Source organism: Epinephelus fuscoguttatus, linkage group LG19, assembly GCF_011397635.1.
Source record: "Epinephelus fuscoguttatus linkage group LG19, E.fuscoguttatus.final_Chr_v1".
Taxonomy (NCBI): Eukaryota; Metazoa; Chordata; class Actinopteri; order Perciformes; family Serranidae; genus Epinephelus; species Epinephelus fuscoguttatus.
The window spans coordinates 9474667-9501101 of NC_064770.1; the positions used below are offsets into that span (position 1 = coordinate 9474667).

A 26435-nucleotide genomic window follows, 5' to 3' on the forward strand; every position below is an offset into this window, starting at 1 on the left:
ATATATATATATATATATATGTATATATATATAAACAAGTTAAGACCAACAACTTTTGGGTTGCCAGGTTTTGAAAGTGTTGGTAAAACACTGATAAAGGTTTCTGACTTTCTATGCCACACCACCTGCAGTTGTACATATTAAGCTTGTAATTTATTTTGGTGCAGATGCTCTGCAGCTGTTTTCCAGAAACTAAGTGGTTAAACAGCCTGTTCTTCTCAGTGAATTATAGGGTCACTAAAAAGTGTGATAGTGGGGGAGCCACAGAGTTGTGACACCAGATTATTTAATCTCAAGATAAACACTGTGGAACATTTTAACAAATGTCACCTTTTAAAAATCCGACATTGAACCTTTAAATATCTGTCACTGTGCGGTTTGTTAGTTAAGGTCAATACACAAGCATTGGTTTCAGCTTCTCGTAAGAGAACCTTTGCTGCTTCTCCTTGTCGTGTAATATTAAACTCAATATTCTGTTTATCTGAAGAAACTAGTCATTCTAAAAGCGACATTTGTGGGAACTCGGGTGGGAATCTGTTAGTATTTACTATAAAAAACGACAACGATCATGACAAATAGTTGTAGCAGCCTTCGCTTGCCTCCTAGTTTTTTTTTCTTTATCAGAACAGTCCGGTCACGGTGATGACGCACGAGGAGCCGGGAGAGAGAGGGAGAGAGACTTCGCTCTCAAGATCACGTTTCCTCAGTGAGCGTCCTGCTCTCTGACAGTGAACAGTCTACTGACGGTGATGCTGGGAGGTATAGGATGTGATGCTAAGGCAGATGGAAGATTTATAGTCTACGGTTTCTCCCGGAGAGTCCGGACCACCTGTCACTTCTCTCCGCTCTGAGGACAAACTAACACAAAGAGGAGAAAAGAGGCAGAGACGCGCGTAAATTCTCTGTGCGTCTTCGCCGCGCCATGTCTCACCCGCTCCTCTGACCGCCAACTGCCTCTTGCTTCTTGGATGAACTTTCTCGCCGCCTGCGGGGACGCGGCCGCTCGCACTGAGATCATGAAGACGACGCGGAAATGTCGCGCGTTGCTGTCGGTGGGTCTGAACCTGGTGGCCCTGTTCTTCTCCACCACCGCCTTTATCACCACGTACTGGTGCGAGGGCACCCAGCGCGTCCCCAAGCCCAACTGCAGCAAGCAGCGGCGCCACAATTGCATCGACTACGGCGTGAACGAGACGGACCAGAACAAGGTACACTACAGCTGGGAGACCGGGGACGACCGCTTCCTCTTCCGCCGCTTCCACACTGGCATCTGGTACTCCTGCGAGGAGAACATCCACGAAGCAGGTGGGCACATCAGTCCAGGGATCCTTACCTTAAATATCTAACGAGTTTAGGACCCAAATTAAAGACAGCACAAATCACAACAAGTTGTTCCAAGTCTTCTTAGAGACCAGAACTTATAAAACTGTAATTTAGTACCAGCTATGTAATAGGAGTGTGTTCAGTCATCAACTGTAAACATTCAGTATCCTGTGTTGGCAGTTGTCGGTTTGTCCCCAGAAGTTTATAAATCAAGCTAACAGGTCAGTGATGTCTTTTTTTACGCACAAATCTATGTGCGTAAAATCGACATATTTTCATTTTGCGTTAAAACCAAATTATTGTTTATTTGTGTCTTGTTTTTTTGTTTATTTTTTTTAGCGTGATTGGTCAGCATCTTCAAAGGGTTTATGAAGGTTGCTCTGATGCGTTTAAGGTGCACTGAAAACTGTGTGTACTTCACTGCACTGAACTGAGCCGAGACTGTGGTTGGAGTAGATCGCAAATTGGTCGATGTGGATCTTTGAAAATGAAAATAATACTCTCAGGGATAGAAACTGCTGACTTCTTATTAAATCCGAAAAGAGAGGGTGATAAGGTTATTTTTTAAGCAAAAACAGCAAAGATTTTCTGGTTCCAGTTTTTCAAATATTAGAATTTGCAGCTGTTCTGTGTTAAATTATAGTAAGACAACAATAATATGCAAGTCTGTGTCAGTCTTGTAAATACTGTCTGACTTCCTATCTATGACTCTCAATTCCAAGCCCATTTGTTGTTATTGAAGAAAGAAAGATTAGGCGAATATCCCTAAACAGCTGCTCACTGTAGTTGTTATCCAAAAAACAACCCCAGGAGGAAATAGTGTATTTGTTAGAGACTATTTTCAGCGGCAGATTAATCCCTCTTTTGTGCTCTGGCTGTTTGTGCTGGTCCCTTAGACTGTAGTAAGTGTTTCTGCTATTCTGTCCATCTTAGAGAACAAAGCTGAACAGTCATCTACTGCTAAACAACAAACGGGATCTGTTGCCTCTGTTCTGCAACCAGAATGTGTGTATGTGTGTGTGTTTGTGTGTGTTAAGACGTGTTTTGGCAGTGTGTGAGAGTAAATAAACAGCTTAGTGAGACAGACAGAGATAAAGGGTATAACAATCTGCGTGGGCTCTGACCAGTTTAGGATCTTGAGGGCAAATGCTGATGTTTTAAACTGTAAACATGCGTGCAGATCTTGATTATCTGTACATTTTACCACATCCTGCTCCTGAGAGGATGAACCAAACCCCTTAAAGAAACAACACAGGGCAATGAGGAGATTTTGGCATATTGTTCTTGGATTTGATGGCTATCTGGTGGTGGTAGAGAACGAGCCAGTCATCAACAAAGAGCTACAGCGGCTGCAGTTACATAATTGCAGAAGCTTGTAGGTGCATGCGTTATAATGTATGTTGGTTTTTGTTAACTCAGTGACCTCTAGGTCTAGCCTCAAGACAAACCTTTTAGATCCATTACATCACATTAATTTGGCAGATGCTTTTGCCCAGTGTTTTACAATGAGTTGGCTGGTGTGTTCCATTACTAGCAGGGCTCTGACACCTTGTCTACACCAGCTGTGCAGCAGAAGCAGCAGAGTAGCATCTTCAGTGATGTTTCAGAGTTCCTTCAGTGCTGCTGTGTTTTGAGGTGTTTCCTCAGATTTATCCAGGTTTTTGTTTGTTTGGTTTTTAATCGTATTTGCGATATGCCATTTACATGGAAAATGAAAAGTCCCCCTGTAAGCATGATCATAACAGTATCCAGGTTTCTGATCACTGTGTTCAGCTGTGTCTTGATTTTTCACCATCTCTGCCACGATGTTCGGCACCAACAAAGGATGATCAGAAACCAGGATCAGCTGTTTATATGACACAGTATCCAGAGGGCTGTACAACCAAGATAGATTAGTAGGTTAGTGAGGTATATGTTGAGTCTGAAGCCAGAGTTTTCCATCCCCTCAAAGGTGGCTCTCTTTTAATCAGGGTAGATTGCTATGGTAACTGATGCTGCAGACCTAACCTGGTTATGACCAGTTAATGTTCTGAGTTTTGGCTTGAACTGAGTGAAATTTACAGCTACTTTGAGTGGCCACACTTTGTAATCAGTGTCAATTTCTAAGCGATACAGATTCTTAGCTAAGGGAACATGTTATAAATGCACTTTGTCCAACTTGCCTTTTTGGCCTGGGACCCAATCACATAATTTATTAGTCTGTTAGTATTTATAGCAGACAATATTAAATCAGTAAAGTTCTTTTGACTTTGATTTGCCCAAAGACTAACATGTCCTTCATAATGGAACAGCGTCAGTATGTGGAAATGCGTATCCTGAGTATAACCGTAGAGACTGAATGTCATTCTACTTTTATGACTGTAATGTTTAAATCTGTTGCATCAGGTTTGACATTTAAGAGTTATAGCTGTCACGTTGGAAATAAACTGAGTGGTAAAATGAATATTAACTTGTGATTTCACATGGTTACTAATTTTCCTTTCTTGCCTTAATTGAAGCAACAGTGTTGCTTTTTACTTTAATACTTTTTTTAATATTCTTCAAAGGCTGAAGCAGGCAGCTTGCATCAGTCATTTTAAGAGTCATATGACATGCTGAATGTGTCATTTAACTCATTTTGTGAGAATGAGCACAGAGCCTGAAGCAGAAAGCCTGGGTTAACAGAGACAGTTGATAACCTTTTCTTGGTACCCTTTATCTCTGATTGAGATTTGAGATGGGTTTGTCAAGCTGGCTTAGGCAAAGAAAGCTTGGCTCTGTTAGGTGCTTAGTGGTACAGCCCTCTGGTTTCTATGGGAGTACTCCAAGCAGCAGATCCAGGTTTCTGAAAACAGAAAAAAACATTAAGAGGATGATCCAAAAAACACAGTCAAAATCAGTATACTGTAAGATGTGTGTAGGATGGTTGACTGAAAAATGTATCTGAAAAGCATCCTGTGTAAACAATCTGTAGGAGCAGCCAACTTAGCAGTTTGTGGTGTGTGATCATACATATTGTGGCTGTAACATCGCAACAGGCTGATAGACTGTTAGTCTTGTTTAATAATTTATGTCAGTGGTGTTTTGCAAAAGAAATAGTCATTGCCCTTATATTTCTGCAAAGAGGTTAGTAAAATTTTAAGAGGTCATTGTGTGTTTTTGTGGATTTTGGATTGAAACCTGCAGAGTGCTTCAGCAGGTCACTGGTTACTTTAAAGACCCCAGCAGCATGGGGCATTCAGTGCACTGACCATTTGTGTTCGGGACTTTTGTTGCAGGTTATTTCCATTTTCTCTTTGTCCTTTCATTTCTTGTCACCTCTCGACTGTGCACGCTTCAAATAAAGGCATGACATGGCAAAAATATAACAAAATACCCACTGCCTCATATTCCACCTGCACCATATTTTTCTCGGGCCAAATAGAGCGCAGCCATGATCATCATCACAGCCCTGTCCAGCTCGAATCTGAGATGAAGTCTAATCAGCCAGAATGACTGAGAGCAACTGTGTTGGAGTTCAAGACCTTTAAGCAACATTTACCTCTGAATGCAACAGGTTTGTTAGAATTACAGAACAGGAGTCCGACTCTAAGTCTCTCTCTCTCCCTGCTAATGCTTCTCTAGGAACTCTACAGGAAGCCCATCAGGACAAAATGTGGTGGATTTCCTGCTTCACTCAATGTTTTATTCAGCTGTTTGCCTACTTTTGGAACAACTTCAAAATATATGAGGATGGCTGTCTGGACTGTGGTGAAGCTAAAATACATACTTTATTTACATATATATTTGAATGATACAGCTCAGCAGTACTCCCAGCTCATGACTGCTAACCTCTACATGCACCCTGGATGTTACACCAGCAAAACATTTGTTTTCTATCAAGGTTATGGTGATGAAATTCATTAAATGCAGCAGAGGTCTGTGGATTTGTTTCCAGTTTGAGCAATTTGAAAAGCGAAATAATGTCGAGCCTGTTATAAAAATTGGACTATGCTTAGTTTAAAAACTGTGTGCACTGTTCCCCACAGAATTAGATTCTACATGTGGCGGTAGCTTACAGGAGAGCAGCAACTTTCTGTTGATTCTGTATGGTTTCCATGGGAATGCATCCAGTAGTTTGAGAAGACGGCAGATAGGTCGTTGATGGGTGCGTTTGTATATTCACTTAGTCACTGTACACTAAAAATGAGAGCTCTGTTGTTCTAAGAAATATTGTGCACTATTTCTACATGAATTAAAAAATGGTTATGTTTAACTTTTCACTGCACTTGGCACTGGGCTGCTCTATCTGTGCTCAGATTAAGCACTGCTTAGTCTCTATATACAGACTCTGCTTTCAGTGAATGTAGAGTCTGTAGGCAAACCCCGGAGATCTTGACTCCCGGTTGTAGGCTGTTTGTAGTCCGCGTGATATTGACCAATCACGTTTGAGTCGGCTGCAGTTGTTGCCAGGTTAAATGGTCCGTGCAGTGAACTAACAAGGCGAACATAATTGGCGTCAGTGCAAACTCTGAATCCATCGCAATGGTTCAGCATATTTACTTAAATATAAACGGAAGTTGGAAACGTAAATTCACCTCCTCCGCCCAAATCAAACCGGAATGCCAAAAAATCGGGGTTCTGCCCCCAGAGGCTGTATCGCTGTCTGCCAGAAGTCAGACGCCGAATACAGCCGATGGGTTCCGAGAATGTGCACTGCTGTTCTGAGAGTGTGGTGCTCTGAATAACCAAATGGTATACTATATTAGGAGTGGGGAAAGTAATGTATGGACGATCTATGGCATGGACACTAGACATAACTTGTAATTCATTTTCACAAAAGTCATTTTAGTCAGTTTAATGTCTAAATAGTTACATTTGTGGGGTGAAGGTGAAGTGTATTGTGAATACTTTTTGTGCTGTCACCCTGAGATGAACGTTAAGGGAGTAGAGAAGCAATCAGCAGTAACATTAAATAAAAAGGTTGGCTGACCAGCACACACTGTAGCGTATAACAACTTAAACAACTCTGTGGTAACGGTAATAACTTAATGCCCAGCAGTGTTGGGCTTGTTACTCTAAAAATGTAATAGATTACTCATTACTTGTTACTCTTTTCAAAAGTAATAACATGACTTTACTTATTACTCCCTGCCAACAGTAATTCTTTACACTACTTATTATATTACTTTTCCACCCCCTAAGATTGGTAATTGCATCTCTTCCCAAAATTGAGATGTGTGCCTCTGTGTGAATGGCGTAAATACATAACGTAAACAGAACAGTGGAGCATGCCTCCCCGTCAATTTGTTATTCTCATACAGACAGGAGACTGAGGTGCTTTCAAATTCATTAATTAATGCAGATAACCTTTTAAAATAAAAAGGCAGTGGACCATTTACTATTCAATAGTACGTTGTAATTTCATACTACCTCTGGTGAAATACTACAGTATGCAATCACTACGCCACCATAAATATCCCACAACAGATTAGCCTGTGCAACCCCAGACGGATAAAATCCCACTGATTTAAAAGTTAGAGTATGACAGCATTTTGGCTGTAAGGTTCAAGGAAAGGGGGCCTGTAAATGCCAGATGCCTCTGGCACTCTGAGTGACTATCGAATGCAACCTTTGTGTGTGTGAGACAGAAAGAGAAAGAAAGAAAGACAGACAGAGAGAGTGAGTTATGCAGCTCCAAAAATGGAAAATCAATATGTTGATATTGTGGCGCACCACCACAAGTAAATGAATGTGTGGGAAACACTGCGGTTTGACTCAACTTGATTCTACTTGACGCACTTTTTGTACCAGATGCTTTTCTCAATTTTGTTTTCAGCTGTAGCCAGTACCCCATCAGTGTAGGCAGGATTTGTAGCTAATTGTCATAGCGCCACAGCATGGAACTGCTGTGACATCATCTTCAGTGTGACACCAACAAATTGTGTTTTCTCTGTGGATGCTTTCATCTGCCAAACAGAGGAATGTATGCAGTTTGTCAACCAACCATGATGTAGTATGGAGTAGGTTTGCTGGCTACTATTTTTAAAAATCTAGTTTGAGTGAATAAAAATATTGATGGTAGCTTGGCTATTTAAGAATGGTGGGTTTGTGCAAGATGCCCCATGTCACGCAGGTGGTGATTCTAGTGACGACTTTCTCTGACCAGTTAGTGGTCTGCAGTGTTCTAACTCCACCATCGGCTCATCTTGCTTGGAGCCTCAGCCACATTGGGACAAAAAGAAGCACCAGGTACTATTCACAACTACTGCCAATGAAAACCCAAAAAGGAACCGTTCCTGCTGAGTCGAGTTGAGCTGTGTCATACCATGCAGGAGAAATAATGAGTGTGTACCAATGTCAGCAATGAAAGCCATACGTGGATGTGTGTCAGGTGTGCTGTGGATGTGTTGAAAGTGCCCAAAAGGCAGTGAGCAGGGTGGATATCTGTTATGACAAGAGAGAGAGAGAGAGAGAGTTCACACATAGGGCAGGTTTTATAGCCTGGAAGTCTCATGTGAGCTTAATTACACCAGCGAACCTCCTGTGTCAACCAACTGCCTGATGAGGTCAGCCAGGACAGCCTCCAAGACAGTGGGAGGGGCGTCACAACATATATCACTGAGCAGAGAGTTATGTTAATTAACATTTCACAGTGTGACACCTCTCCCTCTCATTCATGTGTCATTCTTCTCTCCCCTTCATCCCTCTGTTACTGTTTGTCTTGATAGGACCAAACAAATAAACTCATTTAAAACCCGCCTCTAATGCGTGCTGTGAGGATGACAGGCAGCACATCCTGAGGAGACAATAGACACTTTGAGCCACCAGCAATCACTGATTAACATTCATTAACTTCCAAACATGTTCAGCCTGAGTAATTCATAAACATCATAACTCAGAATATGAAATAACACCAGACTGTTAATTTAACTCTAGGCAGGCATTAAGTACATTATGAGATGTCACAAAGGTACAAGTCAGAATACAGAACTGGGGGACAGAAAGAAGAAACACAATCAAGAGTTTAAATGTTGAATTCACAGCCTGCAGAAGAAATACTGGTGCCTCAAAGTCCATCACAATGCCTGCTCTTTTTTCAGAGGTTTTTCCATTGTGTTCTAACAGTGATGACAACATTGTACTCACCAAGGTAGTATCTGAGATCTGAGAACACGCACATTACAGGCTGTAAATAAACCATCTAAATCACTTCTTTTGGAGGTCGAACTGAAAGTGAAAGCATCTGAAATGTTAAAAGTAATTCTGCATTGTATAAAACAGTGTGAACACGACTGCAGAAGTTCAAAGTTGAAGCAGGTGTGATTTGATGGATGCGTACATCTGACAGTTGGTACATACTGTAATTTTACCATTCACCTTTGTTTCTGAGGCTTTTTTTCTCACCTGTCTGATCAGCACTTTATATAATGATAGAAGCAAAATTTGTGACATTATCAGCAAAAAAAAAAGTTTACAGACATAGTTCATGCAGCACTAAGCATCAGTTTAAGCATCTTTGAGTATCCTGAAAAGCGCTATACAAATCCAATGTATTATCATCATCTCCATGTTTAATGCTGAGTTCAGTTTGCATCAAATTTACATTAGATAATTTTGTTTAATTGAATCAACGAAAGGAAAAAGATGGTGGTCTTTGTAAAGGATGTTTGGATATAGTTTTGTTGTTGTCAAATGTCAGGAAGCACACAATCAGGACATACTACTGTATGATAACATTATGCCCTTAACTTTGACCCTCTTGCACATATATTTGTTACCTTGGAGAATAATTGGAGGTTGATATTACTGTCTTTAAGAGGCTGTGGTGCACTCATTTTTTAAGCTAGTGCAAACAGGTATCCATTGGTATCAACCATGTGGATAATTCTTCGGGAAGGCGGTTAAATAATGCTCCAGAGCTGAGGTATCTGAATGAAAATGGGTTCTGTGGGTATCCTGGAGCCTCCCCTAAACTTGAGAAGGGTTGTTCCCAGTAACTGTTTATATATATATATATATATATATATATATGCAGTATATATATATATATATATATATATATATATATATATATATATACACACATATACTTTATTAATCCCCCTGAGGGGAAATTCAATTTTTCACTCTTTTGTCATCCGAAAGACACACACGTGCACAAACAGGACCTATACATGCACAAAGTGGAGCGATGTCAGAGTGAGGGGGCTGCCTTCACTCAGGAGCCCAGAGCGGTTGCAGGGTTCGGTGCCTTGCTCAAGGGCACCTCGGCAGTGCCCAGGAGGTGAACTGGCACCTCTCCAGCCACCAGTCCATGCTCCATATTTGGTCCGGACGGGGACTTGAACTGGCGACCCTCCAATCCCCAACCCAAGTCCCTATGGACTGAGCTACTGCCGTTTTGTTCCTTCCAATCAATGTACTCCTTCAGGTTAAAGCTGTGTATTTGTATTTTAAGAAAAAGGAGCCCATTTTAAGTACAATTAATTGGCTAACATATTTATACAGATACATAATACATTAAAACAAGATTGTTGTGGAACTCAAAATGTTAACTCTTAACTATCTCTATTAGTCCATACACATTAGGTGATTAGTAATACGTAAAATACCGTAAAATAAGAAATCAAAGTATATCAGTATGCACTTCCTTAACTTTCCATATCGACATAGTTTTCTACCAGTTTCATGTACTTTAATAGCAAAACGGATTTTCTGAAATTCAGTTATGGTTTTGGTGTTCCACCTCAAGATTTTCAGTGGATTTTCTGGGGTTCATTCCTTTAATTCTGTTTTCGTTTTCCAGTCTGACAGTATGAATTATTGGGTGTTGTGGCAGCTCATCAGTAATGCTTGTGTCTGGTTTAATCCCTGTCTGTTGAGCAAAAACACTCTTCTGCTACAGTGTCCCTCACAAGGTGTTATGGGACAGAATACAACAGATGGCTGACATTTTACTGATCAGTGAGCAAGCAAAGGTTGGAAGGTGCATACATAACAAATATTTGCTTTATATAGACTCTGGTCTGAAACATCTTACATGGTTTTATTTTCACATGTGAAGTTCACACAGATGCATGCTGTTTGGCTAATGGGACCTCTCCTCAGAGAAGTGTGTGCAGTTCAGCTTACATAGTGGCCACACTGGGCGGGTTGAGAGCTCTGTAGATGTCCTACCAATAAAATGGTTCCTGGTTTGATTCTCTCTGTGGCCAACTTTACTACTGGTTGATAAAGCTGCTTCAGCCATCTTTATTTGTGATGTTTCATCCTCAAATTTGATGCCTCTTCTGTGTTTCATTGTAGATATTAGTTTTACCAGTTGCATGATGAACTAAATCATCCAAAGATTAGATCACCACTGTTTGTGCTCCAGATTTTTCTACATTTAAATATTTAACATATGTTAATTATTCCTGTTGACTCCTGATGAAGGAAGCTTATCTGCAAGCCTAAAAAACACATTCTAGCAATTATTTATCAGTTAGCTTTCTTACCAGGGTCCATTTTGAAGGGCCTTACTGTGTTATTGGAAGTATTTTAAAACAGCAAATGATTTTGCATGCATCATCAGCTGACATGTCTTTGAAGTATTTCATTTGCAGTTTCCTGTCAGGCTGACAGAATTAGACACAGCATGAGGAAAGTCACAGATTTCAAATGTATTTTATGTGTTAACCATCATATCAACAATCACAGGCCCAAATATAATGAATAATTATGTTTTTATAGAAAAACTTGATTTACACTTTAGAGACTGTAGTGTCTTCAATGGCTATAGTGGATGGAAGTCTATAAATCTAGTTAAAAATCATATGATTAAAGAGTTCTTAAACTTCAAATCTTTCCTCGTACTCATGTTTTATGAGGTTTTCTTCAGTATAAAATGTGCAGGTGATTATTTTCTGTACATCCATGTTAACAGAGAAATTAAAACAGTTAATCCAGCATGATTTTTAATTGTGCAAAATTAAATGAAAAAAAAAAGGTATAAAATTGCATAAATTAGGATTACCATTTTTTTCTTTACTTAGAACTTAAGTTTTCAGCAAACCATAACTCATTGCAAAGTTAGAAAGTTCTGGTAACCTAAATTTTTCATTTTACAACTCCCAATTAAGTCTAGTCCCAATTAAATGCTCAGTCCCTTTTACTAGCCCGGTGTGGCTACACATTTTGACAAATACAGGCCTAGCCTAAGCCTAAAGCCTAATTTGAAGTGATATTCATACTGGTGTGAATAAACAACTTGATTGTTTTTACCATCTTTGCGTAGCAACAGTTTTATGTGAAAAGAATTAAAGGCCTGTCCCAAATAGACAACCGGCACCAAATATAGGCCTGTTCATATCAGTGATTTGAGCAAATAATAGCCTGGACTATTAATTGAAGCTTTAAAGTAAACATTTTATGTTGAATAAACTTACAATAGACAGTTTAACAACTAGCTGGCCATAACTTTGAGTTAACTAAAATACTTTTCTCAGCTTCTTCATTTTTACAACATGTGGCAACATTTGACTTCCTTTTTACATCACTCAAAGCATGATGGGAACTGTAGTTCCAAAACTGAGAAAAATGTTTATCCCAAAGGCAAACAGTATCAGTAGCTCATGGTTTTTGTTTTGCATTGATATACTTTTTTAAATGATTATGGCTCAGACTGTCTTACTAACATTGAACACTAACAATTACCATTTTAAAATCATATACATATCTCAGCTGTTAGCTTAAACAATAATCACTTATCCTGAAAATTACTTTGCCTGTAAACAAAGGGAGTTAGGGGAAGGTGGGTGAGTTTTGGGGAGGAAGTGGCACTAAATCATGTTTGGCCTCGGGCACTAAGACATCCAGGGTTTATTTCAGTCTCTGCACCTTCTCTCAGTGTCCCAGTATTATTGAAGCCTGGCCAGAATGATCGACATCGTACAACTTTACTGCTTCTAGCCATCAGTCTCCCTGTGCTGCTCCTCAGAGTCCCACTTCTCCTCTTCTACAAGCAGCCTGCTGTGAAACTACTTTCAGATTTGAGAATTTAAAAGGATGATGAAACAACTCGGGTCAGACGTGTAGAGAAGACTGATTCTTTGACTTCACTCGACTTCTTAACCTTTGTTGTAATTACATGTATTGACTGTAGGAGTTTGACTGTGATATAATTCATCCTGCTGCTGCCACATCCATTCTGAGAGACAGCGACTATGCCACCTGGGCAATTAAAGGTTAAATTTAAAAACACAATCATGCTGTCATGGTCACTTCAGTGAGGCTTACTAACTTCATTACATCACTACAATCTGGCACGACTGGTGAAGAGACTCATAAGCAGCTCAGCTCGATACTGTTTTAACAGCAGTAATGAGAACAGAGTCTGAAGGCTTTAGTCTGCAGAAAGTTCACTTTTACATCAAAGCGAGCTTTTGGTAAAATCTTCACGTGTGTGTGTGTGTGTGTGTGTGTGTGTGAGAGAGAGAGAGAGTGAGTGTGTATCTGCAGTGATTGCTGTTTTATGGTTTCCATCATGTAGTTTCTCAAAATTAATCTAGTTAAATTAAAAGTGTATTAACTGGATGAAATAAAGATTGGGTCCTTGTGGGAGAAGTCATCCTACTGGACTGTGATTGGTCAACAGCAGCAAAATAAAGTCAACCTGCTAATTGGAGTCTTTCCAGTTTACATGCTGTAAACTGTCTGAGTGGAGTCAGTTGGTCCAGTTGCAGATTGGTTTAATGAGTAAGGTTGAAGAGTTCACCAGTCTCAGAAATGTCTGCCTCACTGTGAAGAAACAGTTGAACAAACCTGAACGGACTTGACAGCAGCTCTAACAGACTGTGAGTTTATGAAATACACTGCTCAAAAAAATTAAGGGAACACTAAATTGTCACATCATAACACCAAGTCAGTTAAAATTCAGGGATATTAACCTGGCCATTTAGCAAGCACAAGTGATTGTGAATTAGTTTCACCTGCTTTGGTGCAAATCAAAGTGACAACAGGTACAATAGAGAGGCAAAAGCAAGACAACCCCCAAAGAGGGAATGGTTTTACATGTGGTGGCCATAGACAGTTGCTCTATCCCTATCCTTCCTGACTGATTCTTCTCTAGTTTTGTGTTCTTCTGGTGTCTCTACTGGTAGCATGAGGTTGTACCTGCAGCCCAGTCAGGTTGCACAGGTAGTCCAGCTCCTCCAGGATGGCACATCCATACGTGCGGTTGCAAGACGGTTTGCTGTGTCTTGCAGCACAGTCTCAAAAGCATCGAGGAGACACCAGGAGACTGACAGATAAATCAGGAGAGCTGGACAGAAGGGCATCAACCCGGCAGCAGGACCAGTATCTGTTCCTTTGTGTGAGGAGGAACAGGAGGAGCACTGCCAGACCCCTACAAACTGACCTCCAGCAGGCTACTGGTGTGCATGTTTCTGACCAAACTGTCAGAAACAGACTGCATGAGGCTGGCGTGAGGGACAGACATCCTCTAGTGGGACTTGTACTTACAGCCCAGTACCATGCAGCTCGATTGACATTTGCCAGCAAACATCAGAATTGTTAGGTCAGCTACTGGTGCCCCGTTCTCTTCACAGATGAGAGCAAGTTCTCACTGGGCACATGTGGCAGGCATGAAAGAGTCTAGAGACGCTGTGGTGACTGTTATGCTGCCTCTGACATCATCTAGGAGATCCCCCAGGACACCATCCGCTGACTCATCAGCTATTTACACACAGCCAAGAAATCGTTCACAACATGTCGTGCTGTTGGTTTAAATGTCTGTAATAACTACGGGACAGTCAAGTGTATAGGCCTGTTTCCACCGCAGGAACTTCGGGGTAATTTTACGGGGCCGGGGCCGTTGGTGCATGTCTCCACCGCAGCAACCACCCCCGAAGGACAGAGTTCCGGAACTTTTACAGGGGCTAAACAAGTCCCTGCCTTGGAGTAGGTACTAAGAACGGCCCCGAGAAACTCCTGGCTGGGTCTAGGCCACTTCCTTCTTTACCCCCATCAGTGCATTGGTCACATGATCGCAGCCTTCCAAAATACCTGAATTATGCACAAATTGCTGGCTCATGATTACATGGGATATGTATGAATTTTGTTGCATTACTTTTAATTTAAAATTGGACAGTTTATGAGAACAGGGTGTTTCAGTCTTTGTGCTAAGCTAAGCTAATGGGCTCCAGCATCATATTTACCATACAAACTCAAGAGTGGTAAAGGACACATTACTTCCTGCACCGACCCTAAAAGTTGGTGCTGAAATGAAATGACAAGGTAAAGAATTGTTAATTTTCCATGTTATCCGAGTGTTCTCAAGTAGCGTTGGGTTTTTAAAAAAAAACTAGGGCAGACTTGAGAGCCTGAGCAATATTGGTCTGACCTGACCTGGAATTGAGGTGAAGTCTGGACCCAAAGACCCAGTCAGAGTTGAGTCAGATTCTTTGGCTCTCACAGAAGTTGCTTTTAAGTTGAACACCACTGATTTTGCACATCAAAGTGTGTTTCCAGGTGTTGGGTCGTACTGCTGCATATGTAAAGAAGTAGTCTAAAGCCTTTTGTGTCTCCAGAGGGAGCTAACGTGTGAAGTCTGGAGGTGTGGAGTTAACAAGAAGTATGCTTACCAGACCGCTGTAGCTTCTCATCTCTGCTTGAGGCTTCAGGCTATAACACAAATTAATCTTTGACCATAAAGTCAGCGGTTGACTTGCATTGTGGGTAATGTAGGCACCGTGTTTTGACAAAGAAGAAGAATGTGTTGAATAAAAAAGACGATATTTTTGGTTCTGTTGCATTGATTTTGATCATTTGTAAAAGTCCGAGTGTTATAGAAGAGTGGCAGTGAAGTATTCTTTTATAGACGTGTAAATGAATGTACCATAAAAAATGTTCAGCACATTTGTTTGTACGCGAATAAGACATCAGAAAAGGTGTCTGTCTGCAAGGAGGCAGGAGACAGACACTTTTTCTTCTTTTTAAAGTGAGTTCTCTGTGTGTGGTCTATACCTGATCAGGCTGAGTAATGCAGTAACCGCTGCAGAAGTAATGGTACGTTAGCCATTGTTTCACAAAACAATTCATACTCATTACAGCTGCAATTAGCCCCAAATGACATCGGATCACTGATTAAACAGACGGCAGACCTGCCGGCTGCAGGGCGAGAGAATAACGAATGAGTGGTGTAAAAGTGAGAGCTGAGATTGTGAACTAAGAAATACAAGAGAAAGAACTTTTAAAACACCTGAAGCCTCTTTTATATGAATCTCTTTCATTACAGCCTGATGGACTGGGAGCGGGATAAGTGGGATTTTTGGTTAATTGACATATTAGAGGAGCATTTTCTCTCATGTGCTGTCGGAAGGTGTAGGAATACTGATTGTGCTGTTAGTTAGTGCTGTCGTCAGGTCACAGACAAGCCCGCTCTCACTTTAATTACATTTTAGATTCATGTCCTAATCAGACGCTGTGCTGCTCACCTTTTGGCTGTGGCACACTTTCACTGCGGCTCACCAGTTCATCTGTTGCCTCCACTCTCTTTCTTCACATCCCTTGAGTTTTAACCTTGGAAAAGATGAATTATAATACTTCAGATGAGTTTTTGAGCAGTATTTGTCAAATGCTGCATTTATAACAGGTCATGAACCAACTTTCAGCTGGGGTTGTTATTATTGCATTTTCAGTTAAAGTTGGGGAGCTGGCAAACAAAAAGAAGTGTTTAATGCAAAAGGAATTATACACATCAGATAGTTAAAGGTGATTTACATGGATGACATTTAGATTTTAGTCTGCACCTGGCAGATGGGGGAATCAGGAAAACAAAGGGAAGAATCAGCAGGACATAAACAACAGGTGGGCCACAGGTTGATGAGGGAATGACAGACAGCTGAGCAGGAAGCTGAAAGGGTCAGATCATCTCTAGGTGAAGGAAACTCACTAAGCAAAACTAGAGGGCACATGTGACATGGCAGGTGGTGTGTTTGGCCCTCCATCATTTTTGCCTTGGTACCCTGTGGCCACCTAAAAGAAAATATAAGATGGAACACACTTACCCTCTGCAGACTCCAAAAACACTTTTCAGTGATGAATCCTGAAACTGCTGTGCACAGACATTTAGATACAGACAGTAGTGACAGATATTAGGTCTCAGTGGTTGAACAAGTACTCAGATCTTTTACTTAAGTAAAAGTGGTAACACCACAGTGTAGAAATACTCTGTTACAAGTAAAGGTCTGGCATTCAAAATTAAGTTAGTCTACTTATTTTCAGAATGGCCCATTCAGAATAATATATAATATAACTGGATTAAATTGACTGATGCATTAATGTCATCATCACTTTAATGTTGCAGCTGGTAAATGTTGAGCTAAATTGAACTAACTGATGTAATGCTGGGTAGCTTTTGAATTCCTTGCAAGGTCAATTAAGTCTTATCCTTATCCATAATAATACATCATAACTGATTTGTTGATTATATTTTGTGCTATTAATCCAATCTGTGAGGTAACCAAAGCTTTTAAAAAATGTTAGTGGAGTAAGAAGTAAAATATTTCCTTCTGAGGTGTAGTGGAGTAGAATTGTAAAATAGCATCAAATATAAACACACAAGTACAAGTACTCAAAGTTGAAACTAAGTATAGAAATTGACAGGGTTTTACTTTCCACCACTGCAGAAAGTACCTACAGATACTGGTTCATGCCACTATGTAGTGCGTGCTGGATAGTGTGCACAATCTGGATAGTATGCACAATCTGAGAGTATTATAATGTCACATATAATGCGTCCTAGCCCATCTGGCAGTCAAAAATTTTGGCATTGTACATTTCTGAAAACCATATATTTGTATGTTTCATACCCATCATATCAGCGTTTCTAAAGTGTTGTAGTATATGAACTGACTTTGTCATTGGGAGGAGGAGGGGATGGCAGATGGTGTGAGATGCAGACGAGACACTTGCCGAACTGCAGACCATTGTTCAAGACCAGCAACTAACAAAACTAGTTGTAGTAAGCACGCCAGCGGGGATTGTGTCAAAACATTTTCTTAATCATAACCAACTGTTAACCACAGCACTTTAATAAACATAAAAAAAAATAATATTTCAAACAATTGGCTATATAATAATTTACAAATGTAATGTATTCTTGGTTTGCAGAAACATACAATGGCTATTTTTATTTTGGCAACTGAGTTGCATGTCCAGGTCATATGGGGTTACCATAATTACCAGAGTGCAAATAGCGTTCATGTCAACATTCAAGTCAAGTCACACAACAATGTTTTTCATTTCTACCTTCCATCAGATATGATATGCGCGCATCACTCCATTTTGTACAAAAAGAAATTATATTGTAATGTATGGACACAAACAGATCTCAGTAAACTTTAACATTGGAATGTTAAACACAACAAGAAAGCATTTTTGTTTTCCTTTTTTGTTTTTCTGTGATCTTCCTGTATCTAGTCAGCAGTATATTTATTTTGTATTTATTTTGTGCTCAGTGTTTGGTTGTCTGGTGCACTATATTCTCCAAACCTCCTACTCATTTGTATGTAGTTTGAAACTTGGCCACAAGACTTAAGTTTCAGTTCAAGTCTATTATAGCCTCTGAGACTAAATCATCCCCAGTATCCAGGAGACAAACAGAGTATCTTCATCTGTTGTTTGGCAGGGTAGGATGGGGGTTGAGCGTGTATGGCAGTGTGATGGTGCTGGTGTTCAGGTTGGTTATGGATGAGCCTGCCTGCTGCCTGTGACACTGCAGAGGCTGAGTTATGGCTCATGTTGTGGCCGCTGATCTGTGACCTGCATGGTCCCACCGAGCTCTGATCAACTCTCTGCAGCAGGAGTGTGCCAGGAAATATGCAATGAAAGCCAAGATGAAACTGCATTATGCAAAAAATTTCCAACATTAATATTGTAGTAAAAATGCTATAAACTCACCATTAAATACAACTGTTGAGAGTGTTATAGCCAGGTGTGGATAGAGGATAAGCTTTGATAAACCCACTATATATAAACACTGGTAAGTTTAATCAAAATGTGATAGGGTTACTGTAAAGAAACTAATGATATGATAATTGATAATTTTCTGGCAAATTTTATTTACAACTTGATCTGCTAACACAATTTGCATTAAGTCTTAATCAGAGGATACAAGATAAATATCATATCAATATCAAATATCAATATAAATATCTTTTAAAAGGCACATCAACCATCAGCACAAGAAGAAAAAGATACACAACACCAACAGCTGAATAATACAAAGAAAAAAAAAAGCCTGAAGGAAACCAACCAACCAAGCTAGCAGCTCTCTGAAACTGTGCTGATGTTATTATGTTTACCACGGTCACCATTTTATTTTTTGCCACTTAGAACTAAACACACAGCTCAGTCACAAGAGGAAAATGTTGGCATTGTACGTCTCTGCATACCACCATACCTTGCATTTATATGTTTCGTATCATATCAACGTGTCTAAAGTGTTGTTGTATTTGAGCTGACTTTGTCATGGGGAGGTGGAGGGGATGGTAGATGGTATGACTTGTAGGCAAGACGCCTGCCAAGCTTCAGAAACCAACAAACAACAAAACCAGTCTTCCAGCAGCTTTGTGGTCACCAAATATGGCTGTTTTTTAGCGACCCGTCCCTGTGTTTCCATCGGGGATAATGCCATGAAAAGCGGATGTTTTTTACCAAAACATCACTGCGTTTATGCCAAAACATGATCTTTCCTAACCATAACCTAGTGGCTTTTGTGCCTTAACAACACAACCACACATTACCCACAGTGTTCTTGAAATGAAAATGTTTCAATGTATCCGCTACATAATTATGTACAGATATAACCTATCAGTGGTATGCAGAAACGTACAATGGCAACATTGTTTCTGCCGACGGGGTTGATAAACAAAGTACAGCTGATGCTGATTTGCTGAATTTCATTAGTTCTGCAGGCATTTGGGCCTAAAACATCGTCTTGGACACATTAAAATGTTGACCTAATGTTGACCTTGGATCACCAAAATTATAATAATTCATCCTGAGGGGAACATGAATGTCTAAACTACATTTCATCACCAATACCTGTTGAGATATTTTTGGAAAACAACAAATGTGGATGTAATGGTCGCACTAGTGGAAAAGTCAGAGGGCTTTGTCCTCTGGGGAACATGAATGTCTGTACAAATGTTCTTGCCAATCCATTCATTAGATGTTGAGGTATTTCAATCTTGATCAAAGTTGTGGACAAACAAAATGACTGCTAGCATGGGTAAAAAGCAGATTCTTTCATCCATCTAGCATCATGGCTGAAGACTGTTTTGTCACATAATGTCAGTAAAGGTGATGCAAATTCCTTGCTGCCAGCAGAATATTACAACACAGTGTTGATACTGAAATACCAACCAGGTCACTGACTCACTGTGTCACTGTTTGCAAGCCTGACACATTATTAGTTTGTATTATCGGTTTCATGCACTGACACTAACGCTCATTTTATCCTTCTCTCTCTCCTTGTGCATTATTTTTCATCCTTTCATCCTTGTCTCCTTCTCATTAATCACTTCATCCACTCTGTCTTCTCTCCTTCCGACATCCCCTCCCTTCTCTCATCCCTCTGTTCTGCTTCATTCCCAGCTCATTTCACCTTGCGCTCTTCACCTCTTTTCCTCTTTACATCCCTCTCTTCCTCTCCCCATTCATCTCCCCCCTCCCCTCCCCCCTCTCCTCTCTCTCTCAGGTGAGAAGTGTCGGAGCTTCATTGATCTGGCCCCAGCATCGGAGAGAGGTGAGTAATGACCGTCATTAGGCATCGCCGCCACTCCCTGCCGCTCCCCACCTGTTCGTTAAGCCTAGGGAAAACCATGGAAAAAACAAAAGAAATATACACACATCTCTTTACTGGACTCTTCTGTGTTTATTAGGAGTTTAGAGAAGCTTATTTTTGTCTGCATTTAACCCTATTCAGATACATTTTCCTACAGAGAAGAAAATGTCGTTTCTAATGTCATTGTTCACATCAAGTTGTTTTTTTTGTTTTTTTTAATTAACCTCTCTCATTTACTGGCAAACCTCAACCTACTGCTTAAGAATATGTACTCTTACAATTCAAAATATATATATAAACATAGACACAAAGTTTTCTGATAAATCTGTTAAAGTAATCTTTTTCAAGTGAGATGAAACAGATCTTGCTTCAGCAGTAGGTAGTTTTGTGGCAGGCTGTAAGAAGGACATCTAATAGTACAGGAAAGCTGTGACATGTTCTTAATGTAAATGAAATCAAGGTTATAGTAAATGACTCCCGAGTATCAGCTCCAAAACAAGAAATGACAGATAAGGTGAAGTTTAAAGTGAGAAGAGGAACAACTTCAGAGAAAGATTGGGCTTTGATTAAAAACAAAAAAAGAAATTATTTGGTGGAGATCAGTGAAAGATGGTAATCATATTAAAAGAAATTAACACATTTTCACAGACAGTGAAGCAGTCTAATGGTGCATTCAAGTGTTCCTTGGACGATCCCATTTCTTAAGTTGGGAAGTTGTTCTTCCGACTTTGGTGTGTTCATAATCTTTTAAGTCGTAATGTGAATAAACATGGGTGCTACAAAGACGATGTGATGTATTTTATTGCTTGTTGCATTTAATATCCCAGTCAAGATTCATGTTGCGATCCAAGAATGTTGACACAGTTTCAAGCTGTATACTATAAAGTGTTTGTGTTTTTCTCAGACTTGTTGCTGCATCAGTACACCCCCTAAAACCACTGAAATATTGCTTTCCCTTTGCTATCAGGGTTAATGCTGATAAATATGTTTTCTTACTAATCTAGGTCACTTTTTGTGGGCAAGAACTTAAAGTCACAACCTCATACCATATTACAAACTCCATGTGAACAAAAATGTATGTGTTTCTAATATGTTTCTTAATATCACCCAAATACACACTTTCATCTAAGGTTGTGCAATTAATCGTCTGGTGATTGCGATTACGATTTTGAGGTCAAATGATTTCAAAGTAATGAAATCGAGGGTAAACGATTTTTGGTCATGGACGCCCGGAGATGTTATTTTGTCTTCTACGGAAGCCGCGCATGTGCAATACTGCCCCCTCCCCTCCTCTCCTCTATTCTCTTCATGAGCCAGTCAAGTAGGTGAACTACGAATAATGCGAGGGGCAGGTGATCGTGGAAGATTTCAAAAACAGCATTCGGAAAAAATGTATGTGTGTGTGTGTGTGTGTGTGTGTGTGTGCGTGTGTGCACGTATCTGTGTGTGTCTCCACCGTGCGTGATACAGAGAGCAGAGGAAAATTGTAAACGCACAACCATGTAGAGACAGAAATGACATGCCATCGTGTAAACAATATAAGTCATCACATGCGCTGCATAATCGTTTGCATAATTGTGATTTCAATTTTGACCAGAATAATCGTGATTATGATTTTTTCCATAATCGAGCAGCCCTAGTTTTGTCTGACATGTACCTGTGAAATACGATGTAAACTTGGCAAGTTGTGCACCAAAATTTTCACCCGACTGTCTGAGTTGTTGTTCCGAGCTAAGGGGGCCTTCATGTGCATTTTCCCAGTGGGGAACTCGTTTTTCCAATTTTTCTGACACCACATGAATGCGGGGTTACTTTGCTTAAAATTTGCACTTGTCAGGAAAAGGTAAAAATTTGTCTTTGCCTCCCAAAATCATTCATAAATCTATTTCAATCAAGAGAGACACGTTTTTAAGGTAAAAGAATATTTATTAACATGTGAACGAATGAATAAGAATGTGGAAAGTCTTTGGCAATTAGACCCCGTAGAGATGGTTTGATTTAAGGAGGGTGATGAATCCATAGCTGAATAGGGAACCCCCCCCCCCTCGAGGTGGAGGAGGGTGCGAAAATTCTGCTTAAAATGATGGCTGACAACAGCAGAAGAGAGAGCAGATTTAAAATTTTGCACTGGCATCCTGACTGGCTGACAGATTGTGGCAAAGTGTGATTGGATAACTAGAAGAGTGAACACCCATAGTCAGCTGATTAGACAAAGTAGTGAGAGTGGGATGGAGAAAAATGTGAAAGGGTGAGCTTGAGAAAGGTCTTCCTGATTGAACCTACGCTGAGCTTCATTTCATGATGAACAGGCTATGGTTATGATTTAGAAAAGGAAGCATTGTGGTTTGTGGTACAATCAGAACTTTATTAAGATGAGGGGTTCTTTGTTGTTATAGCGGAAATAATAAAAGTGTTGGGGCCAAATAACAATGGTGGTCATGGTTAAAAGAAACCACTGTTGAATGACGGTTGATAAGGCCAGAGATATATTCTTGCTTTCATGTGTTTGTGTAGTGTTCATGTCTCAGCAGAATTGGTCACATGCTTGCCCATTTATTATGCTTTTTACAGATACTAAAGCTTGTGAATAAGAGTGTAAAAAATTCAATTGAACAAGTCGCTGTCAACTCAGCTCCCTTACATAGAATGCTGTGGACCTTCCTTACACTTCAGAGGTGAATGACTTGAGTCGACAACAGTCCCTAGAGTTTCCCCCTCTGGGGACAGTGGTTGGTGTGCAATAACAGGCCCTGGGAAAGCTGTGATCAACTTGTTTCATTGCTCCCTCATCTCTGTCTCAGGTACCGTACTCACGCTGCATTCCATCTTCATAGCTGGTCACACCACATTTAAAAGGCAAAAGTGTCCCTGCTCTGAGCAATCACACTTACATACAAACCGACCAAAACAACCATACTAAGACCCTTTAGAAAACGTGGTCTGGGTCTGGCTTCAAACAGATTCTGATAAGGTTTGTTTTGCTGTGGAAACATTGAGCTGACCCAACTACAAAGGGCACTCTCCAAGTTTGAACTCCCATAGCCAGGTGCACTCCATGCTGGGATGGAGATGGCTGATAATTGGGCAGATAGGACCTTTTTCCAAGTAAGTATAGTTGCGGCTGGAGCAGCTACATGACTCGCCCACCATACCAACACATCCATCCACTATCATCCCCCTTCTCCCCTTGTGAAGTGGAAGCCCTGAAGAAAATGCAAAGTTAGCATATAGCTAGTTATAAAGTGTTAAAGGAGAGGCAGTTAAGGTTAGGGTAAGGGTTATACCTTGTTACATATAAAGTGAATCATGTCTTCATATATAATGAATTATAGAGTAGATTATTGCTTGGTTTGGCCTTGTGTCAAGTTGTAGTGGTGTTCAAAGAAGTGTTGCGTGAGAGGTTTTGTCTTTTGCAAACAGAGTGTGGCTGCAGCTGTACGTCACAGTTTTTCAGGACCCTCTTCCTGTGTTTGCTTTCTGGTTCCCTCTATAGACACTCATTAACCAATGAAAGGAGTGAACACTTTGATGATACCTCTGATTCTGTCATCAGAAATGTGGTTTCACATCCTCTATAAGCACTTCATTTGAGGCATCCTGAGGCCTTCACTGTGATTGTACTGACAGAGGAGAAGGTAGAGAGAAAGTGACATGTATTAATTGATATGAGACAAGCTCAGCCTTTTCTGGGGTATTGTCAGTTTTGATTTATGGAAGTTGTAGGAACCTGTACTCTAATAAAAATGAAGGTGACACCTTATGTTCACACACAAATTTAAGCAGATCTTAAGATAATTTCCTAAAAAGAGGAAACTCACTGTGTGTTTTCATTACAATTTAACTTTTTCAGATGAGCACGTCTTCTTTAAATCATCTGTCATGGCTGATACTTATGTTACCTTCAAGAATAAATTGATTGTAGTCGACACGTCAGTCTGGTTTTTAATGATAAAGGCAGTTTATATTTTTTCTACTGTTACAAAGTAGGTCTTAATTTTTTTTAGTATGGAATTCTTCCTTTTACATTATTGTTTTCGTCGTCATTAAAACGTGTTTTCTTTGACCTTTATTTAATCTTTTCTTTATTTGTTTTTTTAATATGTTCCTTTATGCAAAACAGGCAGAATATATTTGTATCAGGAGCTGGATAATGACTTACCTCTCAATTACCTCCTCCAGATTCCTCCTAACTGCAGATGAGAGCAGGTTATTTCTAACACGTGGTGTTTATATCCTACAGCTCATAAAAGGAATACTTGAGCGTCCAGAAGAAAGAGAATATTTTGGTGCATGTGGGCGTAGCCTCTAATTCACTGTTTCATGCAGAGCTGGTAGTTAATAATGAAAGTTCTCTGATGGTTTCATCTGTTAATGCCATCTGGAAGAAGAGCGGGAGTGTTTTGCACAGAGCAGTGGTGGATGATATGATGTATCGAGCGGGCCGACCTTGCTTCTCACACAAGGATACAATATGTTAATCGGCCTTCCTTTGAGCCCTACATGCTCACTGCTGTGTTTTATAACACACAGCTGCTCCTCAGTTAGATCCAAGTTCGTTCTTAATGAAAATTGAAACAAAACACACACAAAAATCCCATTTGATTAGAAGGAAACACTCAGAGAGTCAGGGTCATAGCCAGGCTTTTACATGAACTGCGGTCATGACTGCTAAGTTCCCAAGCGGGACCAGACCACCTGAGAAACACATTACTAGCCACCAACCAAACTCTGCCAGACATTTTCAGCAGCGAGCAACCTATCCACTTCTTTTTAGCGTGTATACATGTATATAATAACTCTACCAGCATCTCCCTCTCTCCCTGTCCTCCACACACACGCATCAAATTCACAGGATATAGCTTTATACAGTCTATGGCAGCAACAGTCATGTGCACAATAACAAAGAATTAAAATTAATATTCCTCCTGACATCACAATACTGAGTGATGAAAGTAACATTATCTAAGCATGAAGAACACAGACATCAGTATCAGTCATTCATCCTGCTCTCTGTCCCCCGTCTACTGAGGACACTCACTGTCTGCAGGTCGGCTGCCTCAGGTACATTTTTAGATGAAGTATTTGACCAGGGGCGAAAATACCATTTCATAGTTGGGGGGGGACAATAAACAGTAAAATTTTAGAGAATAATTCCAGGGGGGGGACAAGGAAAAAAAGTTGTAGCCTGTCTGTTATACAGCATCTTTTACCGCAATTTGACGCTTTAATCTTCTCTCTGTCTCTCTAACAGGCAGAATGAATGTTTATACTTATGAGAAATGACTTAACAACTAAACATTTCCTGCAATTAAACTGGTAAACTGGTTTATAAACAGTGTGCTGTGAGATCTGCCACTGCGCACCTCACAACCGCGCGTAATAGTTGCGTGTAATGACCGCTCCTCGTCGTTTAAACCGCACGTCTTTCATGTTTGTCTCACTGACAGGTGGAGAGCCTACAGACAGGTACCCATTAGCTACAAGCCGCTCCGTCACAACCGTGCGTAATAGTCGCGCGTAATGACCGCTCCTCGTCAGTTAAACTGCACGTCTTTCAGGTTTGTCTCACTGAGAGGTGGAGAGCCTACAGACAGGTACCCATTAGCTACAAGCTACAAGCTACAAGCAAGCAAACTGTAATTATTAGCTTTTAGCTTAGCAGCACTGGTAATTGAGTAGGCGTTTGAACAATGCAGGAGAAATGTTGCAGACAGTTTATATTATCAGCCTCGGCCTGGGGCTTGTTGTAACAGTAAATGGGATGTGCTGTAACTTGTGTAAGTTAAACTGTGTCTGTGTGAGTGTACATCTTACCCTGTGATGCGCGATGTGGGCAGCGGGTCCAGCCACACACTGCTACTGCTGCCAAGCAGCCCCGCCCGTTGGAAAGAGTGTGGGATATACCACTACTAGGAATGGGAGGGGGGGACTAAATCTTTTAAGATTTAAATAGCACATTATTGCGCTATTATAATGAGCACCGCTTACATTGTGCTTTCAATAAATACTACTGCATTGTTCAAAAATTATTAATTGTGTCTCAAATTATTCTAGGGGGCGACTGGTTCCAAACAGTCTGCAGGGGTGTGCAGATTGGCAGGTGTCTCGTGAATCACCTTATAAAGTTCCTGGTATGGCAAATATGGTATCAGTTAACCTCCTTATGATCATGATCACCAATATGTTCATCTTAGTGGTGTTTGTTTCCATCTGGTAAATGCATTTAAGTCCAGTATTCACTCTCTTTAAGCTCTGTCTTTGGTCTCTACCAGCTGCAACAGGAAATATCTGTTGCTCTAGCTGCTAAATGCTCCACTGTGTT

At 40.4% G+C, this 26435-nt stretch overlaps 1 protein-coding gene across 1 annotated transcript in view; it reads left to right on the forward strand.

The window, feature by feature from the left end:
* Positions 1-724: 724 nt before the first annotated feature.
* gsg1l (gsg1-like) overlaps positions 725-26435 on the forward strand; it is a 56748-nt gene continuing 31037 nt past the window's right edge. Inside the window, exons 1-2 of the mRNA XM_049561496.1 lie at positions 725-1305; positions 20027-20074. Coding sequence (XP_049417453.1) covers positions 969-1305; positions 20027-20074 — 385 coding nt within the window. The 5' untranslated portion in view covers positions 725-968. The remainder of the gene's footprint in view (positions 1306-20026; positions 20075-26435) is intronic.